The sequence below is a fragment of the Heloderma suspectum genome, chromosome 2, assembly GCF_057233095.1.
Source record: "Heloderma suspectum isolate Gila_16-S chromosome 2, 16-S_ref, whole genome shotgun sequence".
Classification (NCBI taxonomy): domain Eukaryota; kingdom Metazoa; phylum Chordata; class Lepidosauria; order Squamata; family Helodermatidae; genus Heloderma; species Heloderma suspectum.
The window spans coordinates 292,851,090-292,864,208 of NC_139459.1; the positions used below are offsets into that span (position 1 = coordinate 292,851,090).

General features: G+C 42.6%; 1 protein-coding gene across 1 annotated transcript in view; it reads left to right on the top strand.

The window, feature by feature from the left end:
* Positions 1–12,791, top strand: part of LOC146354831 (haloacid dehalogenase-like hydrolase domain-containing 5) — a 28,611-nt gene extending 15,820 nt beyond the window's left edge. Inside the window, exons 5-8 of the mRNA XM_084839920.1 lie at positions 5,069–5,102; positions 5,973–6,147; positions 7,799–7,987; positions 11,182–12,791. Coding sequence (XP_084696046.1) covers positions 5,069–5,102; positions 5,973–6,147; positions 7,799–7,987; positions 11,182–11,599 — 816 coding nt within the window. The 3' untranslated portion in view covers positions 11,600–12,791. The remainder of the gene's footprint in view (positions 1–5,068; positions 5,103–5,972; positions 6,148–7,798; positions 7,988–11,181) is intronic.
* The last annotated feature ends 328 nt before the right edge of the window (positions 12,792–13,119 follow it).

Genomic DNA, 13,119 nt, shown 5'->3' on the forward strand with positions numbered 1-13,119 from the left:
ATCATGTCCCCCCTTACCCTCCTTTTTTCCAAGCTCAACAAGCCCAGCTGTTGTAACCTTCTCTCATAGGGGAGATGTTCCAGCCCCTTGATCATTTTAGTTGCCCTTTTCTGCACTTTTTCCAGCTCTACAATATCCTTTTTTAGGTGAATTGTACACAGTATTCCAAAAGTGGTTGCACCATAGACTTGTTATAGGGGAAGTATGATATTGGCAGTTTTATTCTCAATTCCTTTTCTAATTATGCCTAAAATGGAGTTTGCCTTTTTTACAGCAGCTGCACACTGGGTTGACATCTTCACTGAGCTGTCCACCACAACCCCAAATCTCTTTCCTGGTCGGTCACCGCTAGCTCAGATCCCATCAGGCTATACTTGGTTGGGATTTTTTGCCCCAAAGTGCATCACTTTACATTTGCTTACATTGAACCACATTTGCCATTTTGATGCCCATTCTCCCGGTTCGGAGAGATCCTTTTGGAGCTCTTCACAATTGCTTTTTGTTTTCTACACTCTAAATAATTTGGTGTCATCCGCAAACTTGGCCACTTCACTGTTCACTCCTAATTCCAGATCATTTATGAACAGGTTAAAAAGCTTTGGTCCTAATACAGATCCCTGTAAAACCCCTCTATTTACTTCCCTCCATTGGGAGAATTTACCATTTATTCCTACCCTCTGCTTTCTGTTCTTTAACCAGTTACTGATCCATAAGAGGACCGGTCCTCTTATTCCATGACTGCTAAGTTTGCTCAGGAGTCTTTGGTGAGGGACTTTGTCAAAAGCCTTTTGGAAGTCCAAGTAAATAATGTCTACCGGATCACCCCTGTCTACATGATTACTGACATTCTCAGAGAACTCCTGTTAGTGAGACAGGACTTACCTTTGCAGAAGCCATGTTGATTCTTTTTCAGCAGGGCCTGTCCTTCTATATGCTTACTAATTTTATCTTTAATAATGCCTTCATCCAGTTTACCTGGAACAGATGTTAAGCTAACTGGCCTGTAATTTCCCAGATCCCCCCGGATCCCTTTTTGAAAATTGGTGTTACATTGGCCATCTTCCAGTCCTCTGGTACAGAAGCTGATCTTAGCGACATGTTGCATATTTTGGTTAGAAGATCAGCAGTTTTGTATTTGAGTTCTTTGAGAACTCTGGGATGGATACCATCTGGGCCCAGTGATTTATTTGGTTTCAATTTTTCAATAAGGTTGAGAACTTCATATTTGTCACCTCTATTTGCCTCAGTTCCTCAGATTCCCTGAAAACATCAGTTCAGGTACAGTTCAGGTATCTTTCCTATATCTTCTGCAGTGAAGACAGATGAAAAGAATTAATTCAGCTTCTCTTCACTCTCCTTGTCCTCCTTCAGTACTCCTTTAACTCCATTGTCATCCAATGGTCCAACTGCCTCTCTAGCTGGTTTTCTGCGTCTGATATATTTAAAGAATTCTTTATTGTTGGCCTTGATGTTGTTAGCAATATGCTCTTCAAAATGCTTTTTTGCATTTCTTATTGTCTGCTTGCATTGTCACCTTTGTGCAAGCTTGTGCTGCCTTTTGTTTTCCTCACTTGGGCAAGACTTCCATTTTCTGAAGGAAGCTCTTTTTTCCCTAATAGTTCCTTTAACACTGCTTGTTAACTATGCCGATGACCTCTTGGACTTGGTGCCACCTTTCCTAACCTATGGTATACATTTTAGCTTGGCTTTATTATTGTGGTTTTGAGGAATTTCCAAGCATTTTGAAGGGATTTAATCCTCTTGACTCCCCCTTTTAACTTCCTTTTCACCAGTTCCCTCATTTTAGAGAAGTTTCCTCTTTTGAAGTCAAATGTGACTGTGTTGGACTTTCTGGGCAATTTTCCACTTAAATATATATTAAATCTGATAGCACTGTGATCACTGTTTCCAACTGGTTCAACAACATTTACATCTCATACTAGGTCCTGGCTGACACGATTTAGGATTAAATCCAAGGTTGCCTCCCCTCTGGTCAGTTCCATGACCAACTGTTCTAGGGCACAATTGTGTAGGGGATCAAGAAATGTAACCTCTTTGTCGTGGCTGGAACATGCATTTATCCAATCAATGGGGGGCTAATTGAAGTTGCCCATTATTACAACACTTCCTTGTTTGGAGGCCTCCCTGATTTCATTTTCCATCTCAAGGTCACTTTGAGCATTCTGGTCTGGGGGATGGTAGCATGTTCCTAGCACTGAATTAGTTTTGGAGCCTGGTATTGTCACCCACAGTGCTTCTGTGGAAGAGCCTATCCCTTTTAGGTGTTCTAGTCCACTTGACACTATGCCCTCTTTGACGTACAGGGCAACACCTCCCCCAGTACGCCCTTCCATGTCTTTCCTATAGAGTTTATATCCAAAGATGACTATATCCCACTGGTTCTCTCCACTCCACCAGGTTTCTGTAATGCCCAGCTTCCAGTATTTCTAAGTATTGGCCATGGTGGCTGGGGCTGGTGGGAGCTGAAGTCCAAAACATCTGGAGGGCACTAGATTGGGGAAGGCTGCTCTAGCATGTCTTCCATTTACTCATCTTTTTTTTTTCTAAAGGAAAAAGCTTGAAATGTTTTATCCCAGCCTTCCCCAATCTGGTGCCCTGCAGTTGTGTTAGAGTGCAACTCCCATCAGTCCCAGCCAGCATTGCACTTGGAGGGCACCAGGTTGGGGAAGGCTGCTTTAGCCTCTCACCGGATGGAAGGTGTTCCAACCACCTGATCATTTTCGTCTTTTCTGCCTGCAGCTTTTCCAGCAATATGAAAACTCTTTTTGAGATGCGGTGACTAGAACTCTACGCAGCATTCCAAGTGTAGCCAGGCTGTCCCGAGACATTTTTCTGCCTGAGGCAAAGGACCAGATAGAGCCGCCAATCCCACCTACAGAAGCCAACCAGATGGGCAATTGGATCTTACTTCAACGATAGTGACAGGACAACATCCTGCAGCACAGGACAGCAAGCTAGCGTAGAGGGTGAAGGGCAGGGCATCTCACAACCAAACGCTGTCTTCCACCCACCTCCCAGCATCTGCTGCCTGAGGCAGGCACCTCACTCTGAATGTAGCCACACTACAGATTTATATAAAAGCCTTATGATATTAGCTGTTCTATTTTTCAGGCTCTTTCCTGATAATCCGTATCATGGAATTTGCTTTTCATTGCCACCACACATTCAAGTGACATGTTCATTGAGTTATCCCCCATGCCCCTGTGATCTCTTTCTGTGTTAGTCATTGTCAGTTCGGATCCAATCAGTACCTATGTGAAGTTATGATTTTTTGACCCAATATGCAAATTGAGTTGTCTTTGCCATTTTGTTGCCATTTTGTTCATTTTGGTGTCAATGGGAGCTTGCTTCCCAATATAAGTAGCAATGGGTGGTGGGGGAGATTTTCATTGGGACCACAGTAGTGGTGGGAAACTCCCCCATCCCTGACTCTTGTAGTCCCAGTCCTGACTATTCCTCATGCCTGTTGATTTTGTGATTTTAAAACAGTCACGTTAAATACAGTAATACACTTAACCTAACATGTAGTTTGGTCCAAAATGTCTGTCTGATTGCTGCTCACATATTCTTATTATATCTTTGATTTAAGATGTACTACTAGTTTAAAAGCCCAAAACATACTTGTATCATAACTACTGAATGGCGAATGTAATTGCCCTTTTTAAAATTGTTGACAGCATTTAAAAGGTTGCACAGTTTGTCCTGAGAGTTACTCAATGTTGACTGATCCTGGAATAGATTAGGTAGCGACTGAGAAAGCATAAGCACGAGGAAGTGCTTCCAAGAACTAGTGACCGAATCGCCCATGCCTCATGGCGAAGGAAGGGTAAAGAGGGCAAGAGCATTGGACTGAACCAGCCTCGTTCAGCTAAACCTCTCCTGTCAGTAGGAACGGTCTGGGAGGTTGGGTAATATAATTATGTTTTTGTTTTCTGGAAGGCAACAGTGTGTGCGTGTGTGGTTGTTTTGTGATGCTTTTTTAGTTATTTCCTGGGTGCAGGAAACTGGATGTGCACACTTCTAGTCAACTTCTGAGAAAAGCAAGGAAGGAAAGAAATACGATCAAATTGAACAGGGTTTCTGTAAGAAATCAAACTGTTTGGCCAGGTGGAGCACAGTCTGATAGACGTGCAAGATAAAACCAAATGGAAGGTATTTGCGTAGAGGGTAAGAGTACGAATTGTATATAAGGGTTTGAATTGTAAAATGTAAATTGTGAATTTGAATTGTGAAGAGGATGTAGGATTTTTGTTGTTCATAACTAATGAATTTGTATTATTAAAATTTTTAAAAATAGAGAGCAAAGGAAGTAAATTGCAGGAAGATTTTCTTTTCTCTCCCCTCCCCATGTAGTCATCCTCATTCTGAGGTTATTGATCTATTGAGTATCATGCGAAGTCTAAATATCTAAGTGTGCCCCAATTAGATATGTGGAAATGCCTTAAAACTAGCTGCAAGAACATCCATAATAACAGCTCATCACAGATGGGTGAAAGTGTGGATAAGAGTATTATTATTATTATTATTCATTTCTATGCTGCCCCATAGCCGAAGCTCTCTGGGCAGTTTAAAAAGATTAAAACAATTAAAATACAGTATAGAAAGTTTAAAAACCATTTACATAAAAACAGACAGTATACACAGAGACAACATATACTGAACTGGACCTAAAGGCATGAAACATGTCTTTGAGAAAATGCTGGCTCTTAAAAACAGTGGTATCTCTGACTGAGTGATGGAGTTTCAGCATTTGTATGGACTAATGTAAAAGCAAGATATGAGACAAAACCAACCAAGATCCATTGGGCAATTACGGCTAAAGAAATGTGTTTGCAGGCCATGTGAATGGGAAATGAGGTATTATGCTAGCTCTTTGTGGTTGCAATTGACAAGCCTTTATTCTTTAGATTAGAAATGTATGCAGACATGTTGAGAATTTTATTAGAACATGAATTGTGTCCTTTGTAGGAGTCAAAGTGGATCATCGGTTTCATTTTCTGTCAGAGGATGCTTTTCTTAGTAAAGGTAATTTGTTTTTTCTTTGCAGCATCCACCTGTAGTGGACTTCCCCAAGATTGAAGGTCAGTATATATCTCCCGGGCTGTGCTGAATTCTGCTGTAACTTACTCCTAAGTGAAGCGCAATGTATTGTGGCCACTTTAAAAGCATCTTGATAACCTCAATGGCTGGCTCTGATGAACCTGACTTGTATGCCTATGACTGCCATTATGTATAGCCTATATTGCTTTGTTTATTAAGACTAACTTACAGCTTCTTACCTATGTGTTTTCTTCTTGCCTTGTGCTCTCTGCACTTGTAAAGTTGCCCATTGGAGCTAAGTTGTGATGCTTCTAGGTCTCTCAAAGTCTTGGCTTTACAATCACTATCCCACATGAGAATTAAAAAACAAGGAGCTAGACTTGTGAAGAGGAGTATGGGATCTGTCAGTGGTTTACTAGATAGACATGAGTTTAGTTCATAGCCAAAAAGAGACGGTTACTAAAAATTACAGCATAAGATACCAGATATACACAATCAACAAAAATTTTATTTGTTGTTGTTGTTCAGTCGTTCAGTCGTGTCCGACTCTTCGTGACCCCATGGACCATAGCACGCCAGGCCTTCCTGTAGGCATTTGTTAATGTCTAATGTTAACGATAATTCAGTTAAGAGCAAATGTTTAAATCTTAAATCAATCTATGGCATCCTATGATCCTTTGATAGGTGAAAGTGTGAAATCAAGATGCCAGTGCATCAGCATGATGTTTCATGAATTTCTGAAGAAAAATGGACTGAAAATAGTATAAATATAAAGTAATTACTAGCCAATGGATTTCAACTTGAATTATTTCAAACTATGTAATAGAGTGTAACAAAGGCAGAAATGTTTTGTTGTGTTGGCAGTGTAGCACAATGCACCCCTAACATGTCAGCGTGTGCTTGTCTTGCAGCAATTGTTTTGTTTGGTGAGCCAGTGAGATGGGAAACAAACCTGCAGTTGATAATAGATGTTCTTTTGACAAGCGGCTATCCTGGGAATCCGTATCCTCAGGGAACTTACCCACATATTCCTGTGTTGGCTTGTAATATGGATCTGATGTGGGCAGCTGAAGCCCAGTCTCCAAGGTAGGGGGAAAATATGCAAGAGTTGTGAGTGCTGCCTGTATTTCCCCCCCATGTCTGTAAAAGTAGCAAGGGATAACTGCCTTATCCACAGAACTTCCACAGAAGTTCTCATCATATAATATTCATGATGTTGCCAAAGACAAAATATCCATGATGTTTGCTAAAGTTCATAATTTCTTGGTCCAAGATAGAACCTTGCTAATCTTTAATGCTCAACTTTCATATGAGGTGAGCATTATAATACCATGGTACTTATTCTTCAGCTGGGATTAAAACTGAGCCAGAGAAGAATGTCTTCCTCTCATTCATGTACACATTTACCTGGCTGTTGCTCTGTCAGCAGCAGGGATGAAAATCCAAGCCAAATTATGGACCAAACTTGGGACCTGTCACACGCCTGCTGACGCCCCTCAGGCACCATGGCTGAATTATATTTCCCACTGCTTGGGTCACTGCCATAGAAAGGTCCCAGACCCTGGAAGGAGAGGGAGAGGGAGACTCCCCACTAGCACAGCCACCATTGCCAGGTGAGGGGTTTGAGACTGAACTGGTGGTGAAGGGGCTGCCCATCGCTACAAAATATATGTAAATTGTTCTTCTAAATTAGGGCACAATCCTATGCATGTTTAGACAGAAGAAAAATCCTATAATTCCCAGCTTTCCCCAGTCAGCCATGCTTGCTGGGGAATGCTGCAAGTTGTGGGACTTTTTCTGTCTAAACATGCATAGGATTGTGTGGTTAATATATATATAAAAAAAACATGCACACATAGACTGGGTTCGGATGACATGTGTCATGCCTTCCCTGGAGGACTCTTCCTCATCTGAGGAAGAGAGCTTACCAGACCAGGAACCAGAGGAGGAGATTCAGGAGATGCCAGCCTGACAATGAACACCCAGGCCCCTCCTGTGTGTCTCTGGAGAACTTGAGTCTGAACAGGAGCAGACTACTCTCATAACTCCCCAGGAGAGGTGTTGGTTGAAGAAGCATACACAGCTGGCTCCACTTAGGCGATTGTCATGTCATGTGAACCCAGTAAGCATGGGTTATACAAGGGTTGCTTACGCCGTGCATAATTAATGCTGTGGGAGTTACATATTCAAAATGGCTGCCATAGATGCCACAGTCTCACTGTGGGTTAAATAACGATGGACTGTTTGTGTGTGATCAGCCCCATAGGGTTGAATCCAGACTAAGTTAGTTGAACTTAGTTTTCATTGAATTCAATGGGACTTAAATTCAAATAACTTAGTCTAGATCCGACCCATAGTCATTTTTATTCTGTCTAGCCAAGAGAGATTCATTTGGCGTCCTCGGTGTTAACTGAATGAATCCAGGCTTGCAGACGTATTGTGGAGGAAATTACTTAGCCCCTTTTTGGTCACTGGTGAGAATATGGTGGGGAGCAGCTACTGGTACACCTTGGCATGTTTTCCCAGATAGAGAAGCACAGCATTATAGTGTTGGCCAGACATTATGCAGGCAGGTAGGTGAGAGACCGAGCTTAATTAGTTTAGCCTTACAGTTTATCTGGCTAGAAATTAAGAATTTGGACAAGTGGATGTGTAGGTCTTTCTCTTTGATATGATATTTTCTTTTTTATCCTGGCTGATTGTTCCTTCTCAGAAACTTTATTTCTGTATATTTCAGGTTTGGGCATGGAACATTCATGGTCTGTTTGGAAAATATTTACAAAAAGATCACTGGCAAAGAGCTGAAATATGAAGCTTTGATGGGAAAGCCTAGTGAACTGACCTATCACTATGCAGAGTACTTGATCAGGACACAAGCAGCTGCAAAGCAATGGAAAAAACCTATTCAAACTCTGTATGCAATTGGGTAAGAGGTTTCTCATCAATAAATATTCCTATTGCAAACAGCAGCAAAAGAGACTTGATCCAAGGAATGCGCCAAAGCTTCCCTCCCTCTCCATTGCCATCCTGTTAAGGAGAAATGGGAACATTTTGTGTAGGTCATTGCTACAAGGTCAAGAAGGATATGGAATTGGAAATAATATTTTGATGACCCCTGAAAACATGCTGAAATCTACTGCAGGCTGTCAAAACCACTGTTGCTCTTTGAACTGTGTGGTCAGGCAGCCAATTGATGATGGAATCTGCCAGAGATATATCTAAAGCACTATACCAGGGATAAGCAGCTTGTGGCCCTCCAGATGTTTTGGCCTACAACTCCCATCAGCCCTAGCCAGCATCACCAAAACATCTGGAGGTCCACAAATTGCCCACCCCTGCTCTATACAATGTATGACTGCCAGTCAATTTGAAAACTTCTTTTTCAGATCATCTTAAGAAGCAGTCGTTAACAAACAAATCACCTGCTGATATTTGCTTCAGCAGGTGCATCCCAGTCCTGGGCATGTTTACTCAAAAGTAAGACAGGGAGCTCAGTGCAGCTTGCTCCCATGTAACTGCATAAGCATGTCTTTTTAGTTCAGGTAGTTGTGTTACATTGCTTGTGCATTTCTGACTTCATTCACCCCTGTAATAAGCCTTTAAAAAAGGCTTGAGATTATGAAATGTCATGTTCTTCTGTTGCCATCTATAAAATATTTGCAGCCTCAGCTATACTGGTTTATTTATTTATTTAAAACATTTCTATATCATTAAGATCTCAGGGCAGCATACAGATAAAATCAATGTAAACAGTATAAAACAATAAATTAAAACACCTAAAATATATTAAACTATTAAACAAGCTAAAACCAGTTAAAGTCTAAAACAGTTAAAACAATGTGCTAGGGAATGCATTTAGCCCTCAAAGGCTTTGGTAAAAAGCCACGTTTTTACTTGGCGCCGAAACGAGCCCAATGTCTGCGCCAATTGGGCCTCCAAGGGGAGGGCATTCCACAACCGGGGTGCCACAGCAGAGAAGGCCCTCTCCCATATCCCACCATAGTATATGTCTCGTACTGGTGGGACACAGAGGAGGGCCCCTCCAACAGATCTCAGTTCTCGGGCAGGGATATATAGGGAGAGGTGCTCCCTCAAATATCGAGGCCACAAGCATCTTAGGCCTTTAAATGTCATCACCAAAACCTTGAATTCCAACCGGAAGTGTATCAGCAGCCAGTGCAATTCCTTTAAAACTGGTGTTATATGGTTTTTATGGGGTGTTCCGGTCAGCAGTCTAGCTGCTGCATTTTGCACTAGCTGCAACTTCCAAGTCGTCTTCAAGGGCAGCCCCACGTAAAGTGCATTGCAGTAGTCTAATCGGGAAGTTACCAGCGCATGTACTACTGTGGTAGGTTATCCCTGTCCAGGAAAGGCCGTAGCTGGCGGACCAGCCGAAGCTGGCCCCAAGTATCTGGGTCACAGAGTACACCTGGGGCTCCAGTGACAGGGATGGATCTAGGAGTACTCCCAAGCTATGCACCTGCTCCTTCAGGGGGAGTGCAACCCCACCCAGGACAGGTCGCTTACCCAGTCCCCGGACTCGGGAACCACCAATCCACAGAGCTTCCGTCTTGTCAGGATTTAGCTTCAGTTTATTGGCCCTCATCCAGCCCATTATAGCCTCTAGGCACTGGTCCAGCACCTTCACCGCCTCAGCCGACTCTGACGACAAGGAGAAATAGAGTGTACTGGTGACACCCCACCCCCAAACTCCTAAGGACCTCTCCCAATGGCATCATATAGATGTTGAACAGCATGGGGGACAGAATAGAACCCTGTGGCACCCCACAGCTTAAAAGCCATGGGGTTGAACAGGAATCCCACAATACCACTGTCTGGAATCGGCCTTGCAGGGAGGAGCAGAACCACTGTAGCACAGTGCCCCCAACTCCCATCCCACAGAGCCAATCCAGTAAGACACCATGATCAATGGTGTCAAAAGCTGCTGATAGATCCAGGAAGATCAACAGGGTAGCACTCTCCCTGTCTTTCATCCGGAGTAGGTTGTCAGTCAGAGCAACCAAGGCCGTTTCAGTGCTGTACCCTGGCCTGAAACCAGACTGAAATGGGTCCAGATAATCAGTTTCCTCCAAGAACGTCTGAAGCTGCCCAGCCACCACACGCTCAAGCACCTTGCCCAAAAAGGGGTGTTGGCAATGGGGTGATAGTTCTCACACGCCCCTGGATCCAGGGAGGGCCTCTTCAGGCGAGGGTGCACTACCGCCTCTTTCAAGGCAGCAGGAACAACCCCCTGACAGAGGGAAGCATTTACCACTCCCTGGACCCACCCAGCCAATCCACCCCTGCTAGATTGTATAAGCCAAGATGGGCAAGGGTCAAGCTTACATGTGGTGGGCCGGACTGATTCAAGCGTCTTGTCCGGTTTAGTGCCAGGATGTGCGTTAAGAGTATGGATGGTTGTAATGTGCTATCACTTGCACACCTGTAGTGCGTGTACACTTCCTTAACATTGTAGCATTTGTAGATTTTACTTTATTCCTTTTGATTGGTCTTTCTGAAGAACGGTAAACAAACATTCCATGAACCAGGTTGAAGGTTATTTCCTGGAAGGTAATAAGAAACCTGTTTGCAGTTCCTGGGGCTTTGGGTCTTCAGTGCTGCTGGATCAGGAATAAGATGTTCAGAGAGGGAGCTTAGACATATTTTTTATTATTACATTTATATTCTGCCTTTTATCCTCTTTCAAGGAACCCAAGACTCCCTTGGGTTCTTTGCTTACATGGTCCTCCTCCTCTCTGTTTTATCTCACAACAACCCTGTGAGGTAGGTTAGGCGGAGAGTCAATGATTGGCCCAGCATCACCCAGCGAGCTTCCATGACCAGGTGGGCACTAGAACCCAGATCTCCCGAGTCCCAGTCCAGCACTCTAACCATTGTAAACACACTGGCTCTCATGCATGCATCTTTGTTAAGCCTGTAGGCTGCAATAGGTGAAGGAGAGTCTGTGCATCTTGCTAAAATCATCTCTCCAAATCCTAATAGCCACTGTTATCAAAATAACTTAAATGGCAAGCTGTTCTAACATGACCTCTATTAGTGAAACCATTGCCATACACCAGAAACATGCTAATCCTGATGTACCCTTTCCTGGCTTTCTAGGGATAACCTAATGACAGATATTTATGGTGCTAATCTTTATAATCGCTACCTTGAAGAGAAGAGCTCTAGAAGAGGTTCCAAGGCACGTATCCAGGCCAAAGCTGCTGGTGGCACAAGCTCTGCCACAGTCTCTCAGGAAGAGGAGCTTGAGAACACTTGGGAAAGTGAACTGGCGTCTGCTACTGCCACAAGCTGTAGGTCTGTCCTTGTTTGCACCGGAGTTTTCAGCCCTCACACAGAGGTGCCCTCTGATACAACGGAGAGCATAACTGAGACTGTGTTTCATGGGCACCGAGATTTCAGGTTTGATCCTGCTTTAGTAGAACCAGACCATGTTGTGTCAGATGCTGATGCTGCTGTTGACCTAATTTTTCAGCTGGAAAACTTTGCACCAAATGGAAATTGCAGAACTTCCTAATTATTTCTTTAACATTTAACTTCTTTCCCTTCTGAAAAACAAACCGGGGCATTTAGTTTCACCGACTTGATAACATGTTTTTGTTTCTGCATGTAACACTTCTAATACACTCCTATTTGTTCTAACCACACTTTCCTTGGTATCTTAATTTCTGTGCTCTGACTTCTTTTAGTGGCCAATACTCTGTTTTGGGCTGTGTTTTTTGTATAAATTCTTTTCTGTATGTTGCCTTCACTACCTAGCGCAGAGGTTTCCAATCTAGTGCTCTGAATAGCAAAGAGGAGCATCCAACGTGTTCAGCAGTCGGAAAACACACAACAACCATGCTTGTTGAAACATACATGGTTTCAATTTCAGTGTAAAGGTTCATTCCTAAGGGATCACACTGTTCTCCTCTTTAGCATCCTGCTTTTTCTTCCTGCCATTCCCATTCATAATCGCCTCGACTTTGTGTCCCTCCTTCTGTGTCCTTTATGGAAGGAAGATATGGAGCATTGGGATGTGCACTCCAGGTGTACCATGGAAGCTGTGTTTTTGATGCCCTTCTTTGGATTTTGATTTGAACTCAATTGACAGAACTTATAAACTAACTGAATGGTCCCGCAAAGGTGGCCTTGAGTACCATCCACCAGGCATACGTTTGTGCAAAAACGTAGGCACTGAAGTGAAGGGGATTTGAGCAAGAGCAGGTAAGATTTTGCTCAAATCCCACTCACTTGAAAGAGCTTCCTGGAAGAGTTTCTTTTAGACTTTGCCCCTTCTATGTCTGAGTTCCTCGCTAAGACTTAAATACACTGATGTTTTATTGTTAATCATTCTGGGATGTCTCCTGCACTGAACGCCCAACAGCTGTTTGAGCAACTTGTCTTGGAGTATAACTCCAAACTGCAATTGCAATCATGCACACTTGATTAAATATGTGAGTGAAGTGTTCCTCTTCACCTCCTCTAAGTAGTTATTTGGTTTTTAAGGGTTATATATCTCACAGATGTAAACTTTTAAATAACTTATTTCATGTGTTATCAGTTTTATGAAACGTGTTTAACCCAGAGAAGCCTGTCTAGTAAAATATTTTCTATTTTAAAAAAACACAACCATAGATATTTGTTCCATGTGCTTTTTATCTGTTTTCTCATTCATAATAGCCAAACTTGTAGATATTAGTAAAGATGGATCTTGCTGATTCTCCTGCACCCAAGTCTGAATTTGGAATTCATGGTTTAAAAACAACAACAGTAGACAGCTTTTTTAAAACAATGAGATATCTGCCTAGTGTCAGGTAGCAAGCACTATTAGAAACAACTGTCTAGCCATCTTGATCAGCTGTTCATATAGACCATTACTAAGAAATACAGAAAACTTCAGGGCATTCTTTAAGCAATAGCTATTTATAATCCACTTTTGTACATATTGGTACATATTTTGTACATATTGGTCTAGATGCTTCTGTGAAATCTGTAACACATATGCAATGTTAAATTATGTGGAGTTGTTGTATGCACTGTAAGAACATTGGAAGA